General features: G+C 47.3%; 1 protein-coding gene across 2 annotated transcripts in view; it reads left to right on the forward strand.

The window, feature by feature from the left end:
- Positions 1-20,900, forward strand: part of DIS3L2 (DIS3 like 3'-5' exoribonuclease 2) — a 223,157-nt gene that overhangs the window by 124,859 nt on the left and 77,398 nt on the right. For both annotated transcript variants that reach the window (XM_081956034.1, XM_081956033.1), the window contains 2 exons: positions 9,431-9,538; positions 17,954-18,187. In XM_081956034.1, coding sequence (XP_081812160.1) covers positions 9,431-9,538; positions 17,954-18,187 — 342 coding nt within the window. The remainder of the gene's footprint in view (positions 1-9,430; positions 9,539-17,953; positions 18,188-20,900) is intronic.

The following is a 20,900-nucleotide window of genomic DNA, read 5'->3' on the forward strand; positions in this document are numbered from 1 at the left end:
TGGTAGTGATGTCCTGTCTCCGGAGCCTCCCAAGTCTGACATTAGCGAGGCAGAGGAACAGGGGGAGCCTGTTCCCAGTGTGTGCATGCGCAGAGCTGTCAGAAGACGAGAATAGTTAAGAGAAAAGGAGCGACTTGGGAGTAAGGCTTGGAGATGATTGGCCCTCCCATAAGACATAAAAGAGGAGCACACGGACGTGAGCCTTGGCAGGAAGCAATTTTGTTCATTTTGGTCGGTTCAAACTCTGAGAAACTCTGTTTGACTCTGTGATACGTTTTGGCCTTGCAAAACTAATTGGCAATTCGGTCTCTGGCAGCGTTTCAAGGGAGGTAAAGTTGGGTGCTTATCAACATTGCCCTGAAAGACTGTGGCAGACATCTGTTGGACTCTTCACGGACTGTTTATCAATGGTTATGGGCTGTGAATGACCATAATTCACAGCCGTACAAACAAAAGAGGGTTTGGGGGAATAAGATTGTGATTTATGCTTTCTCAGGAAGCCTAGGTCAGAACAATCACTTTCTTCTGCAACTAGTGCCCTGCGGATGTTTTGCATTACAAATCCTATAATCCCCAGCTAGCTTGATACTCTTAAAGCAAAATCCTTAGCTACGGTTCTTTGGCAGAAGTGTAAACGAGCGGCATTCCCATTCCACGCTGCAGAAGTGAAGGATTAGTAAGCAAAAGTGCCCTAAAACATTGTTAAAGCCTGAATTCCTCTAAGTGGATATTTCTTCTATCCCCAGTATGTCTCTGAGGAAAGAAAGAAGGGATGTGCCATGTGAAGGTAGCATTAAAGTCCTGTTCTAACAGAAGAATGAGAGTTGGAAGGGACCTTGGAGGCCTTCTAGTCCAACCCCCTGCCCAGGCAGGAAACCCTATACCGTTCCAGACAAATGGCTATCCAACATCTTCTTAAAGACTTCCAGTGTTGGGACATTCACAACTTCTGGAGGCTACTTCTGTTCCACTGATTAATTGTTCTAACTGTCAGGAAATTTCTCCTCAGTTCTAAGTTGCTTCTCTCCTTAATTAGTTTCCACCCATTGCTTCTTGTTCTACCCTCAGGTGCCTTGGAGAATAGTTTGACTCCCTCTTCTTTGTGGCAACCCCTGAGATATTGGAAGATGCTATCATGTCTCCCCTAGTCCTTCTTTTCATTCAACTAAACATCCCCAGTTCCTGCAACCGTTCTTCATATGTTTTAGCCTCCAGTCCCCTAATCCTCTTTGTTGCTCTTCTCTGCCCTCTTTCTAGAGTCTCCACATCTTTTCTACATCGTGAGTGAGATAATTAATCAGTGGAACAACTTGTCTCCAGAAATTGTAAATGCTCCATCACTGGAGATTTTTAAGAAGATATTGAATAACCATTTATCTGAAGTTGTGTGGGGTTTCCTGCCTAAGCATGGGGTTGGACTAGAAGACCAGCAAGGTCCCTTCCAACTCTGCTATTGTATTCTGTTCTGTTCTATTCTGTTCTATTCTATTCTATTCTATTCTAATATAGCTTTGCATAAATTCTCTCGAATTGCTTGGGCAGTGGTGTCAAAGGCTCAAGGCTTGTTTTGAGAGAGTGGAAACCTCTCCAAAATGAGTGTATCGGATTCTACAAAGCAGGCAAATCTAAACAATTTTCTCCCTTTTTTTGGCACCTCCCGGCCTGTTGTTTTAGGTGTGAAATCTTTTGGAGTTGGGGAAGGTTCAGCCATAAATCTCCCGTAATATTTTTTTGCGGGTTGCCTTTTAAACTTGAGATCAAAGATTGCCCTGGAAGCTGCACTCCGGGTTGAGTCCAAGTGGCCTCGTGGAGCTCCAGTCTGACACCAGCAGGTTGTCAGGGTGTCGATGTTTTGAGAAGGACGGGCGGAATAATAAGGAAGGGATCGAAGTCTGAATTCGTGGAAGGGCCGAGACCAAAAGAAATAGCAAAAAAGAAAAAGAAAGAAAGGAAACTTTCGAAGAGCAGAAAGATTTGGCTGGCAAAGAGATTGGCCTGCTTCAAATGGAATCGAATAGAATATGAATGAAATTCAAGGGTGAAAAAAGTCAGGTTCTACATTTAGGCAAGAAAAACAAAATGCACAGGTACAGTATAGGTGGTACCTGGCTCAATAATAGTAAGTGTGAGAGTTAGTAGATAAGCATTTAAATAGGAGCCAGCCGTGTGCAGCAGCTGCCAAAAAAGCCAACACAGTTCTAGGCTGCATCAACAGAGGGAGAGAATCAAGATGACGTGAAGGGTTAATACCACTTTATAAGGCCTTGGTAAGGCCACACTTGGAATACGGCATCCAGTTCTGGTCACCACGATGTAAAAAAGATGTGGAGACTCTAGAAAGAGTGCAGAGAAGAGCAACAAAGAGGATTAGGGGACTGGAGACTAAAACATATGAAGAACCATTGCAGGAACTGGGTATGTTTAGCTTAAGAGAAAGAAAGACCAGGGGAGACATGATAGCAGTCTTCCAATATCTCAGGGGTTGCCCCAAAGAAGAGGGAGTCAAGCTATTCTCCAAGGCACCTGAAGGTAGAACAAGAAGCAATGGGTGGAAACTAATCAAGGAGAGAAGCAACCTCGGATTAAAGAGAAACTTTCTAACAGTGAGAATAATTAAGCAGTAGAACAGCTTGCCTCCAGAAGTTATGGGTGCTCCTTCACTGTGGCCACCAAACGAGACAGAGACAGAGACAGAGACACAGAGAGAGAGAGAGAGAGAGAGACAGACAGACAGACAGAGAAAGAGACAGAGACACAGAGAGAGCAATAGAGAGAGGGAGAGAGGGACAGAGAGAGAGAGAAAGAGAGGGACAAAGAGACAGAGAAAGAGACAGAGACTGAGAGAGAGAAAGACAGACAGACAGAGAGAGACAAAAACAGAGAGAGAGATCAAGAGAGAGAGGGAGAGAGAGAAACAGTGAGAAAGAGACAGAGACAGAGAGAGAGCAAGAGAGAGAGGGAGAGAGGGACAGAGAGAAAGAGAGGGACAAGGAGACAGAGACAGAGAGACAGACATAGACAGACACAGAGAGAAAGACAAAAACAGAGACAGATAGAGATCAAGAGAGAGAGGGAGAGAGGAACAGAGAGAGAGAAACAGTGAGAAAGAGAAAGAGACAGAGAGAGAGCAAGGGAGAGAGGGACAGAGAGAGAGAGAAGGAGACAGAGACTGAGAGAGAGAGACAGAGACAGAGACAGAGACAGAGAGAGACAGACAAAGAGAGAGAGACAAAAACAGAGAGATCAAGAGGGAGAGGGAGGGAGAGAAGAACAGAGAGAGAGAGAGAAACAGTGAGAAAGAGAAAGAGGCAGAGAGAGAGGGAGAGAGGAACAGAGAGAGAAACAGAGAAACACCGACACACAGAGAGAGACCACTTAGGTAACCCTGAGGACACAGAGAAACCTCCAAGTGGCCTCAGTGACCCTCTAAAAGGATGCAAATGACCAACTTTCTGCAAGGAATATAAATCCTTACATTCCCCACTAATCAGTCAGAGCTGAAGAAGCTTCCTGGATGAGAAGTGAAAAGTCTTCAAAAAACAAAACAACCCCTCCCCCCAAGAAATTCCAGTTGCCTTTTGAAAAAGCACCTTTGGGACAACCATGACCTTGGATGACTGGGAGTCTCCATAGACATACTGGAAGGCTGCTATAAGGTCGCCCCGATCCTTCCCTCCATTATAATTATCTCCATTCCCTCCATGGTTCATCCTACGTTTAACCTCCAGACTCCTGATCCTCTTCGTTGCTCTTCTCTGCACTCTTTCTAGAGTCTGTAACTGCCCATCATTTCTCCCTCTGTTTGCCCAGGGAACAATTCATGCCTGTTTCTGTCGCCTCCCTTATGCTCTGGACCAGGGATGCAGAATACAGGTAGTCCTCAACTTACGACCACAGTTGAGCCCAAACTTCTGCTTTTAAGTGAGACTTTTTTTTTGGGGGGGGGAGTGAATTTGGCCCTCATTTTACAAACCTTTCTTGCCACAATTGTTAAGTGGGTGTTAAGTGAGTAACTCGGTTGTTAAGTGAATCTGCTCCCCACCCCCATGGATTTTGCTCATCAAAAGATTGTAAAAGGGGATCATGTGACCTTGGGACACAGCAACGGTCGTAAGTGTGAACCAGTTGCCAAGCATCTGAATCTTAATCACACGATCGTGGCCATGCTGCAAAGGTTGTAACTGTGAAGAATGGTCCTAAGTCCCTTTTTTTCAGCGCCGTTGTAACTTTGAACGGTCACTAAATGAACTGTTGTAAGTCGAGGACTACCTGTACAGAATAACAGAGTTGGAAGGGGCCTTGGGGGTCATCTAAGCCAACCCCCTGCTCAAGCAGGAGACCCTATGCCATTTCAAACAAATGGCTGTCCGGTCTCTTCTTAAAAGCCTCCAGTGATGGAGCCCCCCATAACTTCTGGTGGCAAGTAGTTCCACTGACTAATTGTCCTCCTTGTTGGGAAATTCTTCCTAGGTTGCTTCTCTCCTGGATTAGTTTCCATCTGTTGCTGGATGGAATCAATTGTTCTTTGTCTTCCTTGGTGTCTGCCCTGCCACTACTTTGGTTAATCCAGGGCAAGGGTGTCAAACTGGATTTCTTCTAGATCCTGATCAGCATTGTAGTTCTCTGCGGGCTGTGGGGCACGGGGAGGGGGGACGGGACGGATGCCTCCTACAGCACCCTGCCGGCCAAAGTGGGGCACAGAGGGCCACACATGCCCTCCCTTCTGTGCCCCATTTTCAACCTGGATGGCCTCCTGCATCATTTTGCTGGCCAAAACAGGAAGCGGGGTTGTGGGGGCGCGTGAATAACTTATAGAATAACAGAGTTGGAAGGGTCCTTGGAGGTCTTCTAGTCCAACCCCCTGCTTAGGCAGGAAACCCTACACCACTTGAGCCACCCCTGCATGGCCCTTTTTTTGGCCGGCAGAGAGGTGCAGGAGGCTGTGAAGGCCGAAAACGAGCCACGGGGGGGGAGGGGGAGTGTGGGGTCTCCCTGCACCCAGGGGTGGGATTCAGCTGCTTCGGACTGGTTCGGGCAAACCAGATACTAATTTTGCATCCAGTTCACTGAACCGCTACTTGCAAGGACTGGCTGGCCCTGCCCACCCCTCCCCTCCCAGGAGTCTCCACGCGGTCTGTTCATCATGCCAGGTAAGTGGAGGGCCTGCGTGGAGGCTATGGGAGGGCGAAAAACGGCCCTCCCGGAAGTCCAGAAACGGGCCTGTTTCCAGCTTCCAAAGGGACTCCAGAGCGCCACCCCACCCGACACAGTGCAGGAGGCCGAGTAGGTGGGCCACGCCCTCCCAGCAACCGGGCAGAGAACCGGTTGCTAACTTTTTTTCAGTCCCACCCCTGATTTATCCACTACCGAACTAAGAGGACATTTTAACACATCCCCACCAGTGGTGGGTTCCTACCGGTTCGGCCCAGTTCGGCTGAACCGGTTGCAATTTGGCGGCCGGGGGTCGTTGGAATCGGCAGTAGCCCAGGCCTGCCACGCCCCCCAAATCAGTTCTCCCAGCGACGCCATAGGCGACGCCCATGTTGTTCTTTTGCTTCTGTGCATGCGCAGAGCAATTTTTATCGCTCTGCGCATGGGCGCGCAGGAACGCCCATGCGCAAACCGGCAGTAGTGACTGCCGGAACCCACCCCTGCTCCCCACCCCTCTCGGCCAGGGCCTGGCCCCCTCCCAAGGGAGAGCCTCTCATTGTTGGGCCAAGGGCATGGCCAACCTCACGTAGGAAATCTGTAAATTATGCCCAGGGCGCCTATTGTCAACATGCTCCTTGGCTCTTGGGATAACACAGCTGGCGGCTTCTGTATCGGGAGGAACCAGCTTATCGCCTTCGGCTGCCTCATAACCAGCCCTGCTGATTCATATGGAAAGCGGCTCCGTTTCCCCTCCAGACTCCACGCCAGGCTTCCCCCCCCTCCCCGTCTCACCTCCTCTCCCTCTCCTTCTCCCAACCGCTGCCAGGCAATTAGAGTGGATTTATGAGCGGGGGGGGGGGGGCGAGGGGGGTGGCTCGGGTGCCAAGCCACAAACGTGATTAAATATTTTTTAAGAGCTTTCCCATGAAGGTTCTTGGGGTGAAGATGAACTCTGGGGCGCTTTCCAAAACTTGCGCATGGGATGATGGATTGTGATTGTTGTCTGTCTGTCTGTCTTTCTTTCTTTCTTTCTTTCTTTCTTTCTTTCTTTCTTTCTTTCTTTCTTTCTTTCTTTCTTTCTTTCTTTCTTCCTCCTCCTCCTCCTCCTCCTCCACCTCCTCCTCTTTTCCTTGTTCTCTTCCTCTTCCCCTTCTCCTCTTCAAACAGACATATTTGCTTGAGGCTTTTGAAAAGCCAACTTTGCTTACGGTGGCGTAAACGGAGGGTGACAGGGAACGCAGCAGCCGGCAGACGTGCCAGCAAAGTAACAAGGGCGCTCTTGATTATTCGTTTTCCCTGTTTAACGAAATCTCTTCTTCAATTTTTTTTAAAAAAATGTTTGTTTTTTTTAACTTGCCATTCAGAGATAGCCATTCAGAACCTTGAAGTCTGTATTCTCATGATAACAGAAAAGCACATCTGGAAGGGACCTTGGAGGCCTTCTAGTCCGGCGGTCACCAACTGGTGGTCGGTGGGCCACTGGTGGTCCGTGAGAAAATTTCGGTGGTCCGCAGAAAAATTATTTGCATTTTTTATATTGCACTCAATCAGGGGTCCTCAAACTGGGCCCGATACGTGCAAGGAACGCTTGTGTGGCTGCAGAGAGTCTCCCCCTTGGGGGTCTTTTTGTGGGGGTCGGAGGGGGGCAGAAATTCCCACTTGGGGTCTGCTTCAGCCTCCTGGTGGGGGGCTTTGGGCGAAGGCTGGAGGGAAGAGCCGCTGGTGGGGAAGAGCCGGAGGGCCTCGTTCCAGTGGGACTGCATCATGGCCTGGAACTGGCTGACCAACTCAGCCCACTGAGCCTCCAGGTGCCGACACCTGGCCTTGCACTCCCGCAGGTATTCCCTCTGCTTGGAAAGCCCATGCTCCTAGTCCTCAGTGAGGTGCTTCTGCTGAGCCTCCTCCTCGGTCAGATCCCGTTTGAACTGGGCTGTTTTGCCAACTCTTTCTCCTGGGGGCTGCTCAGCTCCAGCAACTGCTTCCTGTTGGGGCCCTAAGGAGCCCGGGCGGAGCAGGCGAGGAGGGGCTGGAAGGGGAGGGATGAGTAGAGGCCAGCGAAGCGCTCCTCGACGTGAGTGACATTGAGTTGGCCACGCCCATTCAATCTCATGACCACCTGGCCATGCCCACCCATCTGATCATTAGGCAGATCCTATTAGTGGTCCACAGGATTTAAAATGATGAATTTAGTGATCCCTGAGGTCCGAAGGGTTGATGACCCCTGTTCCCCAACCCTAGTTACACCCCTAGTCCAACTCCCTGCTCAAACAGGAGACCTTATACAGGTATTCCTTGACTTATAGCAGCATATAGGTTGAAGTGCTATTGCTAGTGCTGCAGTAGTTCATTTAGCGGCCGTGGGAAGTTACAACGGCCCTGAAAAAAGTTAGGACCGTTTCTCATACTGCAGACTGCCCTGGTCATGTGATCGAAATTCAGACGCTTGGCAACTGACTCTTAGTTACGACGGCTGCAGTGCCCCCGGGGTCGCGTGATCCTCTTTTGCGACCTTCCGACAAGCAAAGTCCATGGGGAAGCCAGATTCACTTAACGGCCGTGTTACTTAACATCCGCAATGATTCACTTAACAACGGTGGCAAGAAAGGTTGTAAAAGAGGCCAAAACTCACTTCGCCCCCGTCTATGTTAAAATCTGGGGCTCCTTTGTGGTCGTAAGTTGAAAACCGCCTGTATTTTCACACCTGGTGCCTGGATTCTATTCCTCATTTCCCCACCACGATGTAGCAATTACAAGATTATAAGAGGGTTTCCCTCGTGAGTCGCCCTGGAGAGCTTTTTCAAGAACTTTCCTCACCTCACTTTGGGTTTGGAGAAGGACTTGGACTTTTCAGGATCTTTCCATCTCATCCTGGGCATCCTTTTTTTTAAAAAAAGCTATTATCATCTGGCAGATGTTGTTAGTTGCGAAGTCATGTCCGACCCATCGCGACCCCATGGACAACGTTCCTCCAGGCCTTCCTGTCCTCTACCTTCCTCTGGAGTCCATTGAAGCTCACGCCGACTGCTTCGGGGACTCCATCCAGCCAGTCCCACTCACAATATAAGGAAAGAAGTCAGTATCAATCAATTCTTCAACCAATCATGAAATCAGCAAAGTGCTCAGGAGACACACGATGACACGACCGTCCATGAAGTGGACTGAGTCGAAAAGCTGGGGAAGGCTAGCAACAAGGGGCGTGTCTTAACTAACTTTTATCAGACTCAGTCCAATCAGAAGGCAGACAATGTCAGCCATGTATGGATGCTATCTCCACTTTATTAGAAGAGGCGTATCAGGTAAGTACCAACACCCTTTCTCTGCCGTCCCCTTCTTCTTCTTTTGCCTTCCATCGTTCCCAGCATGAGGCTCTTCTCCAGGGAGTCCGTCCTTCTCATTAGGTGAGTTTTAGAAGATCATTGATAGATAGATAGATAGATAGATAGATAGATAGATAGATAGATAGATAGATAGATAGATGATAGATAGATGATAGATAGATGATAGATAGATAGATAGATAGATGATAGATAGATGATAGATAGATAGATAGATAGATAGATAGATAGATAGATAGATAGATAGATAGATAGATAGATAGATAGATAGATAGCTCTTTGGTAATTCCATCCAGCCACCTCCTTCTATGTCGTCCCCTTCTTCTTTTGCCTTCCATCGTTCCCAGCATGAGGGTCTTCTCCAGGGAGTCCTTCTTCCTTCTCCTTAGGTGTCCAAAGTACTTGAGTTTCCTCTTCAGGATCTGGCCTTCTAAAGAGCAGTCAGGGTGGATCTCCTCCAGGACTGACCGGTTGGATGGCCTTGCAGTCCAAGGGACTCAATGCAGGAGTCTCCTCCAGCACCAGAGTTCAAAGGCCTCCATTCTTTGGCGCTCAGCCTGCCTTACGGTCCAACCTTCACAGCCATCCATTGCAACAGGGCATACCATTTCTTTGACTATGCGCACTTTTGTTTCGTTGGCAGACGGTACAGGGCAATAAAAACAAGAACAAATAGGCTGAAAAACAGCTTCTATCCCAGGGTAGTAACCATATAGAATTCTACTGTACAGTACAATATTAATGCATTGTTGGTTTTCAATTCAATTGTATGGAATGTGAAGGATGTGTGTTTGTGTTTGATCTTTTGGTGTATAATGTACCCTGAAGATGACACTTAATTGCGTTGTACAAGGTGCAACGACAATAAAGTTAAACTAAAACGATTCCTGATCTTAGGCTCAGGAGCTCATGTTCAGGTGTCCATGTGCTTCTTCTCTTCCCAGGTGATCCCGATGCTTCCCCGACTGCTGTGTGAAGAGCTCTGCAGCCTTAATCCCATGACAGACAGGCTGACCTTCTCCGTCATTTGGAAGCTGACTCCACAAGGAAAGGTAAGGCGGGATTTCTTGCTACCGTATTTTTCAGAGTATAAGACGCACCAAGGTTTTGAAGAGGCAAATTGAAAAAAATTTTTTTGCGCTCTGCAGTCATCCCAGAAACGTTGTTGTTGTTTTTTTAAAGGCATGAGTAGCCTTTAGGAGGCTTGTAGAATGCTCCTGGGGGTGGGGGGACATAAACGAGCAAAAAACGGCCCGTTTTTCATCAAAAAAATGGCGTGCATAGCCTATAGGAGTCTTATAGAGCGCTTCTGGGGGCTGGGGGGGGGGGAAATTGAGCAAAAAACGGCCCCTTTTTTGCTCATTTCTGTCCTCCCCAATCCCCAGGAGCACTCTGAAAAGCTCCTAAAGGCTCTGCATGCCATTTTGGTGAAGGGGTGGGATTTCAGAGGGCCAAATATGCTGTATTCTGTGTGTAAGACACACCCAGATTTTCAGCCTTTTTGGGGAGGCGTCTTATACTCCAAAAATATGGTAATTCTTTTGTGTGTGTGTGTGTGTGTGTCTCCTGTGCCAGCACTTGGGGCTTACAAATGTACTGACCTAGGCTTCCCAAGATCACGAAGCCGACTCCTCGACCCGATAAAACCCCTTTTATTTAGTTTTAAAGGGAATTCCTCTCCAGCAAATTCCCGGCCGACAGTCTTTCATGAGATTTCACAACTACAGACCTTGATCAGGCTTGGAGAGCTGCCAGGCCGATATCTTCCAAACGCCACTCTGTAAGAGGCAATTACTTGGCCAGAAGTCAGGATCAGATTCTCACCCTAATGAATTGAACTACCGTATTTTTCGGAGTATAAGACGCACCAAGATTTTGAAGAGGTAAATGTTTTTAAAAAGTGTTTGTACTCTACAGGCCTCCCAAACCCTCTGCAGGCCTCCTAAAGGCTATGGACGACCATTTTTGCAAAGGATTTTGGGAGAGCAGAAATGCTGTATTCAGTGTATAAGACACACCCAGATTTTCTCCCTCTTTTTTTCATGGGGGGGGAGGGTGCATCTTATACTCTGAAAAATACGGTAATTGTCTCCTGCAAACTCCACTCCCCTTTCTCTCCTCTTTTATTCCCTATGAGAGGGGCCATTCATCGTCCACTTGTGCCTTTACTCCCGAGTCGACCCTTGTTCCTTAGCTGTTCCTTTCTCCTGGCAGCTCTGTGCATGCGCACACTGGGAACAGGCTCCAGCTGTTCTTCTGCCTCACTGATGTCTGACTCTGAAGGCAGCTGAGAACTGGCATAAGGCTCTGGCCCCCTCTCTGCCTCCGACACAGAGCCCTCATCACAGCCTTCCCCAGACTCCAGGACTGGCCCATCTTCCTCCCCAACCTCCTCACTGTCTGAATCTGCTGCCAGCTGCGCTAGCCTCTTGCGGCCACAACAGGAACAATACCCCACCGTTCTCAATCCGTAACTCTACTCTCCACATCCTTTCATTTAAAGGTTGATGTTTTTTTAGATCTTCCTGAAATGTTTGGTGCCAGGTTTTCTTCGGCTGTCTTATTCCCCCCCCCCCCCCGACCACCTGGTGATATCCAATTGATGTCCTGGTTCTTCACCGTTGGGTAGCCCAATTGACCTGCCCAGAACCATCTGTTCCAAACTGGTTTATGGATGAGATACATCCATCCAAACCCCGAGGTTCTCCCGTTCAAGCTGAAGGTCATGAGTTCAAGAGGCCTCTTCCCCTTGTTGTCCCTTCTCCTCAACGAATCTTCAAAAGGGGGAATGGCCTCCAATGTCATAACTTCCCTAATTAGCAGAGATGTGCCTTCAACCGCAGAGAAGAAGAAGAAGCAGCAGCTTTCAAATGCCTCTGAATCATATCCCTCTAGTCCAGTGTTTCTCAAACTTGGCGACTTTAAGTCCTGTGGACTTCAACTCCCAGAATTCCCCAGCCAGCTATGCTGGCTGGGGGATTCTGGGAGTTGAAGTCCACAGGACTTCAAGTCGCCAAGTTTGAGAAACACTGCTCTAGTCCATAACCTTGGGGGGTGTTTTCCGACCTTCTCCATCCTGGCTGCTCCAGCAGGTTACCTGGCTTGAACCCAACACTCCGCCGAGGTCAGGTTGAGCGTTGCCCAATGCTTTTTGTGACGCTTCACTGCAAAGGTTGCCCTCGGTGCTGGAAAACAGCTGTTCCTGAAAAATCCACCTTACGGCCAGGGCCGTCCTTTTGACTTCAACACATTCCTGAAAACTGCTAGGATTCGTTGTTGTTGTACATAGCAGCAACCTTAATGCTTCTAATAGCTGGAGAGCTGATCTGGCCAAGATTGATGGGATTAACACCTGTGTTGCTGACAGCCAGGTATGAGAGGGATCAAGAGGAGAGGAAGGGGGGGGGAGGGCGTTTCATGCGCCATCAAGCCCCAAGGACACACGTCTTCCTTGGTGAAGCGTTCTCATGGCTGCAGGCGTTTAGTACTTCCCCAGAAATATATTGGTTATGGCTACGGTTTTCCCAGTCGCAATGGGTGGCTGTGAAGGTTGGACCATAAGGAAGGCTGAGCGCCAAAGAATGGAGGCCTTTGAACTCTGGGGCTGGAGAAGACTCCTGCATTGAGTCCCTTGGACTGCAAGGCCATCCAACCGGTCAGTCCTAGAGGAGTTCAACCCTGACTGCTCTTTAGAAGGCCAGATCCTGAAGAGGAAACTCAAATCCTTTGGCCACCTAAGGAGAAGGAGGAAAGACTCCCTGGAGAAGAGCCTCATGCTGGGAAAGATGGAGGGCAAAAGAAGAAGAAGGGGACGACAGAGAATGAGGTGGCTGGATGGAGTCACCGAAGCAGTCGGCGTGAGCTTAAATGGACTCCAGAGGATGGTGGAGGGCAGGAAGGCCTGGAGGAATGTTGTCCATGGGATCTCGACGGGTCGGACACGACTTCGCAACTAACAACAACAGCAATATAAGATACAGCTCGACTTATGGGCCACAACTGAGCCCAAATATTATGTTGCTAAGCGAAACATTTGTAAAGGGAGTGTTGTCCCATTTTATGACTTGCCTTTCCACCATTGTTAAGTGAATCACTGCGGTGGTTAAGTTAGCATCCCGGTTTTAAAGCAAATCTGTCTTCGCAAAGGTCACAAAAGGCAAGAAACATGGCAACCGCCGGACTTCCGGTTCCGGCGGCTACGGCGACGGGCAAGTCTTTGCCCGCTCCCGCTCTCCCGGTGGGCTTCCCCCGCTTCTGGGGGGGCACAGGACGCCCCGAAGAGGCGTCCTGCCGAGGGAGCGGCTCGCGGAGGGCCCTGGCATCGGCGGCGGCTGGTGGGGGCTTCTCCGCTTTGCTCTAGGCACCGGGGAGCAGTTTCGGAGGGCGCGCTGCGTCTCGCCCCATGCCGATCGGGCAGCGTGAAATTGAAGGAAGCAGCGGCGGTATGGTGAGATGCTTCCTTTCTCCATTCCTTTTTTGATGAATTGATGGACTTTTCAGCAAGATTATAAGTTAAACTCTCGGAGCTTCGCTGGAGGTGCGGTTAGAGGGGGGGGATTTTACCCCCCCTTGGACAAGCGGCTTGAAAAATTTTTGCTTTTGCCCCTAGGAGGATGGAGGTGGGGGGAGAGCCAACTACTGATGCCTCACCCCTATAAAAGTGATTTTCACTGGACTTAGTTTTATAACTTGTTGATGACCTGAGAACTTTGTGAACTTTTGAAATTTTATTATGCCTCTGAGCCCAAAGCTGGCAGGGCAAGATGGCACACTTCCGTTGTCTTCATGAACTGTGAAACCTGACTCCACCTTTAAAACTCAGGCTTCCGGTCTTTGTCTCCGTACTACCCAGAGGAATCTCTTGTGGATTGCTATTTCCTGAACCTTCTGGAGAGGAAACCTTTTCTTAACGCTAGATTGACTAAAGAAACTCTCACTTGTTTGGATTTTCTGCCTCCTGGACTCCTCTGCCTGCTCTACTTCTCCAGCTGTCCAGTCTCTACACTGACTGACTTCTCTGTTTTATAAACTATGTCTCCAAAAAGACCACCACCTGGAAAACCTGGCTTTGCTACTTCTACACCGACATCTGCAACATCCAGCCCTGCCACACAGTCAAAGATTACAGAAATGATGCAGCCTAAGAGCACAGAGGTGGACTTGCTGCAAATGCTTCAACAACTCATACAGGGCCAGGAAGAAATTAAGAAACAACTAAAGGAAATGAAGGAAGAAATTAAAGAGAATCAAGTCCAAATTTATAAGAACTCGCAGAGACTGGACCTTGTGGAGGGTGGGGTGGCGGAGGCGAGGGTGGTGGTGGAAGTTTTACAGAAGAGTAACAAAGAACTTGATATTCAACAAATGAAAACAGAGTTTGAGAGAATGTCCTTTTATCTTAGATTTCAAAATGTTATAGAAACAGATGGGGAAAATATAAGGGACATTATGATCAACATCTTAGCTGAATACATACACAAAGACAAAGAACAGATGGAGTGGGAGATAGACCTGGCCTATAGAGTGAATTCAGCATATGCTAGGACACACAATGTACCCAGGGAGGTTCATATTAAATTCCCTAGGAAAAGCACAAGAGACGCAATTCTGGGTGTACAAAGGGGGCAAACATTGACATACCACGATAGGGAGATAACCATCTTGAAGCAGATCCCAAAAAAAATTAGGGAGAAAAGAAAAAGTTATTCGCAATCGGCGAATAAATTATACCAGAAAGGGGTGTGGTTTAGATGGTTGATGCCTGAAGGGATGTTGATATTCTGGGAGGAGACAAGAATTAGAATTAATACACCCATAGAGGCTCAGGCCTTTATGGAAAAAAATAAAGCAAACCTAGAAAAAACAGAAGACACTACAACAATTATACAGGACACGGGAGGGGCCGGAGCTCTGCCAGTGGGGGGGGAAGGGGCAATACCAAGAAAGCTCAGATCACAAAAATGAATAAGAAAACCACATTGCTATAAACATACCGAAAGTAATAGTGAAATTATATTTAGAAAATATGTTATAATATATAAGTTGATTGAAAACTTTTATTCCTATATGCTGATTTTACATGATTATGTTTTAATGTTTTATATCTAGATGCATTCTATGAGTTTGGAGGGAGGGGGCGTCTGCCATACTTGCAACTGCCAAAATTTGTATATTATTCCACATACCCTTTTCCTAGTAAATGTTTTAAAAAAACCAATAAAATTCTTTGAAAAAAAAAAAAAGAAACATGGCAACCGCCGTAAATATGAGCCAGTTGGAAATGTAAACAAATACCTGGCACATACAGAGATAGCCACAACAACTGGAAAGGAAAGGAAGAGAGCAGGAGAGGAGAAGAGAGGAAAGGGGAGAGAAGGAAGAAAGAGGAAAGGAGAGGAAGGAGGGAAGGGATAGAAAGAAAAGGAGAGAAGGTAGGAGGGGGAAGAGGAAGAGAGGAGTAGGGGAGAGGCAAAGGGAGAAGGAAAGGGGAAAGGAGATGAGGAAGGAAGGAAGTAGAGAAGGGAGGGAAGGTGAAAAGAAAAGAAAAATAGGATAATATAAAATAGGTATATGGGACGGCAAAAAAAGCAACCCAGATTGTATATTTTAACCTTTTATGTGGAAAAACAAATATGTAAAAGTGATAAAGATAAATAAGAACGATAACAATGTGAATGTATACCTCTAAATATTTATATAAGAGAATAAAAAAAAAAACTCTTTAAAAAAAAAACACCTGGGACATACCGCCACATGTGATGGACCTGTATAAAGGCAAGGAAATTTTGGATACAAATTCATACGTGGTTAGGAAAAAATGACCAGACCGCATATAGAGTTTAAACCGCATATAGAATTATTTTTATTAGGCATTAAATCAGAGGGTTATGATAAAGGGACAATATACCTAATATTGCACATCTTGAGCGCAGCAAGAAAGGTGTATGTGCCTTCAGAGGAAGCGACGCTAAGGAAGATACTACTCTGTGTGGAAACGGACAGGCTAATGTTAACAATAAAAGTTAAATGAGATACAGATTACTGTGCTACATGGAGAAGATTCTATCAATGGTTAGAAACATGAGGCAGAAGTTGGAATGCGAAAGAATCAGGTTAGGTGGACATGGAAAGAGATACTATGTCGGTATCAGAATGTAGGTATTAGAATGATAGATAGGTTAACATAACTAGAATATGATGGTCAGAAATTACTGTACAACACAACACCTTTTAAAATAGTCAGTGACGTGCAGTCAGGTGAGGCAAGTGAGGCACAGCCTCACCACTCTCATCATGAAAAAAAAAAGTAAAAGGAAAAAGCTGAGCTAGTTGCTGCCTCACCGTGGATGACTCTGCTTAACCTCACTGGTGCTCTCCCTCCCCAAGTGTAGTGACTTCCTCCCCAGGCCCCCATTCATTTCTCTCTCTCACACACACAGCTGGATAAAACTATATAAAAATCTAGCCCAGCTTCACTGATTACAAGTTTGAAAAGGCAACGTAGCTCCGCCTGCAATCAAACTACACTTGGGGAGGGAGAGCACAAGGGAGCACTGAGGAGACCACAGGAGGAGGCAGGAAGCCAGGCAAAGAGCCATGCTGTAGTACACACACTTCCCCTCAGCCTCTTTCTTTTGGAAGGCTCGGCTCGGCTCCTCTCCGGCTTCTCTGCCTCTCCTCTCACCCCAGCCTGCCAGCAGGAGGTGGTGGGTGGGCTTTATTGTGTTCCAGGCATTTCCCACCCAGACAGCAGGCTGCATTTGCAATGGTGGAGGTGTTTGGGAAAGGCAGCAGGGGAATGGGGGGGGGGGGATGGCAGAGGAGCTGCTTTCAAGCCACTGGAAAAGATATCCAATCCAATTTTTGTGTGTGGGGGGGATTTGTTTGAGAGTGAGTGAGAGAGGGAAGGGGTAGGAGAGATAGTCCAATCCAACTTCTGTGTGTTTGTGTGTGTGTGTGTGTGTGTGTGTTTGAGAGAGGGGGAGGAAGGAGGGGAAGGAGAAGAAAAAGAAAAAGAAAGAAGGAGCAAAGGAGAAAAACAAATGCTGTTGCTTTAAATCGGAATGCCTGGCTGTGGAATTCTGGGAGTTGAAGTCCACAAGTCTAAAAATATTTAAAACTCAGCACTGTGTCAGTGCCTCACCAGTCATAAACCTCACCGCACGTCACTGAAAATAATATATATGTTATTTGCCTTTACTTTTGGTTCATGGAAAGTGGATTGTCAGGACAATTACACTGTATTCAGTATATTTATATGCAAACAATAAAGTAAAAATAAAATAAAAAGACATATATTTCTATGTAAACAATGAAATAAAAGGATGGCTCAGGGATTAAGACGCTGAGCTTCTCAATCAAAAAGCTTGGCAATTTGGCAGTTCGAATCCCTAGCGCCTCATAAAGGAGTGAGCTCCTGTCACTTGTCCCAGCTTCTTGCAAGTAGAAAAATAGGAACCACCTTTGGTGGGAAGGGAACAGCGTTCCGTGCGCCTTCGGTGTTGAGTCATGCCGGCCACAAGACCACGGAGACGTCTTCGGGCAGCGCTGGCTCTTCGGCTTTGGAACGGAGATGAGCACCGCCCCCTAGAGTCGGGAACGACTAGCACAGATGTGTGATGGAAACCTTAACCTTATTTAGAATGATAGATAAGTTGACATTCTAGCATATGATGGTCAGAAATTACTGTACAACACTGGCACTGTTTGAAAATGTATGTTATTTTCCTTTATCTGTGTTTCATGGCAAGTGGAATGCCAGGACAATTACACTGTGTTCAATATACTTATATGTAAACAATGAAAATATATTAGAAACTAAAAAAATAAACATGAATCAGTCGCCAAGCTTCTGGATTTTGATCGTGTGACCATGGGGTGAAGGCCGTAAGTGTGAAAAATGGTCATAAGTCACTTCTTCCAGTGCCGTTGTAACTTTGAACGGTCTCTAAACGAGGACTGCCTGTCCTAATTTAAACAATTAGCAAGGGGTTGACAAAACAACTGGGGTGTCAGGCCTGTAGCCATCTTATCTTTTCGCCTGCCACAGTTTCTATTATTCTACTATGCATTTTCTATTGTGGGAAAATGGGAGGGGGGATTGTATGGAGTTAGATGCGATGTAGCCATAACAACATTCTTTCCAGAAAGCCAAGGTCATCCTTTGTCTTTGCACCTCTGCACCTGACCAGAACTGGATGGGTGGAATTGCCAGCATGGCAGTGGATGATCGGATCATGGGATGGACTTGTGGGCATGGGGGCAAGATCTTGAACTTTCAACTGGGAGGGGAAAACAGGGAAGCTTTCAGATTCGGGTTTTCCCAGATGTGCCAACGTGGCTCTCTTCATCAATTGGAACTTTGAGCAATACTTTGCCTCGGACTCCGATTTACTTTTGGATGCTGTTTGGAACCCTGACATTGGGCATGTTTCTTCTTGACGGTCTTTCTCATCTTGACATCCCAGATCCTGGACGAATGGTTCGGCCGGACCGTGATACAGTCCTGCGCAAAGCTCAGTTACGACCACGCACAGAGCATGATTGAGAATCCAGAAAGGGTCTTCGGGGCCGAGGAGCTGCCGCCCATCTCCTCCTGCCACACCGTGGCCGAGGTCCACCAAGCCGTCCAGGACCTCCACCGGATCGCCAAGCAGCTGCGTCAACAGCGCTTCGTGGACGGGGCTCTTCGCTTGGACCAGGTTAGCTCAACCTGCCTTAGGAGGAGCCTAAGGATTGTTGTTTAATTAAGGTCCAATTAATTAAATAGATAATATGGTTCTGAAACAAATCACACCTGCCGAAAAGGGAACATGGGCTAGATGTGTTTGAGGACACCGTGGGTGGCGTTCACTCTTGGAGTAAGGGTGGACTTCAACTCCCAGAATTCCCCAGCCAGCTTTGCTATGGTGGGGAATTCTGGGAGTTGAAGTCCACCCATCTTAAAGTGGCCAGGGTTGAGAAACACCTGCATGGATTGACTTCAGGTTGACTTCAAGGTTGAAGAACACATGGATGGATGGATGGATGGATGGATGGATGGATGGATGGATGGATGAATGGATGGTCAGATGGATGGATGGATGGATGGTCAGATGGATGGATGGATGGATGGATGGATGGATGGATGGATGGATGAATGGATGGTCAGATGGATGGATGGATGGATGGTCAGATGGATGGATGGATGGATGGATGGATGGATGGATGGATGAATGGATGGTCAGATGGATGGATGGATGGATGGTCAGATGGATGGATGGATGGATGGATGGATGGATGGATGGATGGATGAATGGATGGTCAGATGGATGGATGGTCAGATGGATGGATGGATGGATGGATGGATGGATGGTCAGATGGATGGTCAGATGGATGGTCAGATGGATGGATGGATGGATGGATGGATGGATGGTCAGATGGATGGATGGATGGATGGATGGATGGATGGTCAGATGGATGGATGGATGGATGGATGGATGGATGGATGGATGGATGGATGGATGGATGGATGAATGGATGGTCAGATGGATGGATGGATGGATGGATGGATGGATGGATGGATGGATGGATGGATGGATGGTCGGATGGATGGATGGATGGATGGATGGATGGATGGATGGATGGTTGGTTGGTTGGATGGATGATCAGATGGATGATCAGATGGATGGATAAATGTATGGATAGAATTCCCAGAACTCCCAGAATTCCCCAGCCAATTATGCTATCCTTGGTAATTCTGGGAGTTGAAATCCACCCTTCTTAAAGTGGCCAAGGTTGAGAAACACTGAATTAGTCTAAGGGGACTTAGACATGGCACTAAGAGATTCCTATCTATTTACTGCCAAAGGTCAGAACAGCAGAGTTGGAAGGAATCTTAGAGGCCTTCTAGTCCAACCCCCTGCTGAAACAGGAAAATCTGTACCTTTTCAGTCAAATGGTTATCTAATCTCTTCTTAAATACCTCCAGTGATGGAGCATTTACAAATTCTGGAGGCAACTTCTGTTCCACTGATTAAGTGTTCTAACTGTCAGGAAGTTTCTCCTCAGTTCTAAGTTGCTTCTCTCCTTGATTAGTTTCCACCCATTGCTTCTTGTTCTGTCCTCAGGTGCCTTGGAGAATAGTTTGGCTCCCTCTTCTTTGTGGCCACCCCTGAGATATTGGAACACTGCTATCGTGTCTCCCCTAGTCCTTCTTTCTCTTAAAGCTAAACATCCCTAGTTCCTGCAACGTTCTTCATATGTTTTAGCCTCCAGTCCCCTAATCCTCTTGGTTGCTCTTCTCTGCCCTCTTTCCAGAGTCTCCACATCTTTTCTACATCGTGGCGACCAAAACTGAATGCCGTATTCCAAGTGTGGCCTTTCCAAGGCCTTATAAAGTGGAATTAACACTTCACGTGATCTTGATTCTATCCCTCTGTTGATGCAGCCTAGGACTGTGTTGCAGAGAGATGTCGTGTGGGAAAACGGCCCGAATGCCAAGCCTTCAATTTCTTTCCCTTTTGTGTCCCGTCTTCCTTCCCACCTTATTTATTTATTTATTTATTTATTTTCTAAAGCATTAGTCCGGGCTGTTTTTTTTTGGGGGGGGGGGAGATCTCGTGATGGGGTGTTTTGTTCGGGGGGGGGTGTCTCGCGACTTGACGGATGAAATTCCTGCGAAGCCGCCGGCCGTGTGAGAACGGAGTCGGCTTTGAAAAGAGGGCGATCTGTCAGATTGGCAAGCAGAGCTAACGGCAGTCATTAATCTTGATGGGTGTCATTTTGTTGTTGTGACGAGATTGGGCGGCCGTCTTAAAGGAGGTCACCGATCCCATTTCTGCTGTCTGGGAGCGTCCGATGCCCCATTTTTCATCTTGCGAGGACGCGGCTTCCCGGGGTTCACAAGCCCCTTTGAGAGTATTGGGGAGAGGAATAAAACGTATAGACTGTCCTCGACATACAACAGTTCACTTAGTGACCGAAGTTAAAATGGCACTGAGAAAAAGTGACTTAGGACTGTTTTCGCACACTTACGACCGTTGTGATCGCGTGATCAAAATTCAGGAAAAGGCTCAGCAAACTGACTCGTGTTTACGCGTGATCAAAATTCATCAAAATTCACATAATCAGAATTCAACGAAATGCTTTGCAAGGGACTCGCATTTATGATGGTCACAGCGTCCTGGGATCACGGGATCCCCTTTTGCGATCTTCTGACGAGCAAAGTCAACAGGGAATGCCAGATTCACTTCACTTAACGAACGCAGCAAGAAAAGTCGTAAAGCGGGGCAAAACTCACGGAACAAATTTCTCACTCAGCGACAGAAATTTTGGGCTCAATTACAGTTGTAAGTCGAGGACCTCCTGTGTTACTTTTGTCATTAATGGCCTTTCAAGGCTTAAGTTTTAAGTGTGCACAGACATTCCTTGGCT

The sequence above is a fragment of the Natrix helvetica genome, assembly GCF_964273705.1.
Source record: "Natrix helvetica genome assembly, chromosome: 5".
Taxonomy (NCBI): domain Eukaryota; kingdom Metazoa; phylum Chordata; class Lepidosauria; order Squamata; family Natricidae; genus Natrix; species Natrix helvetica.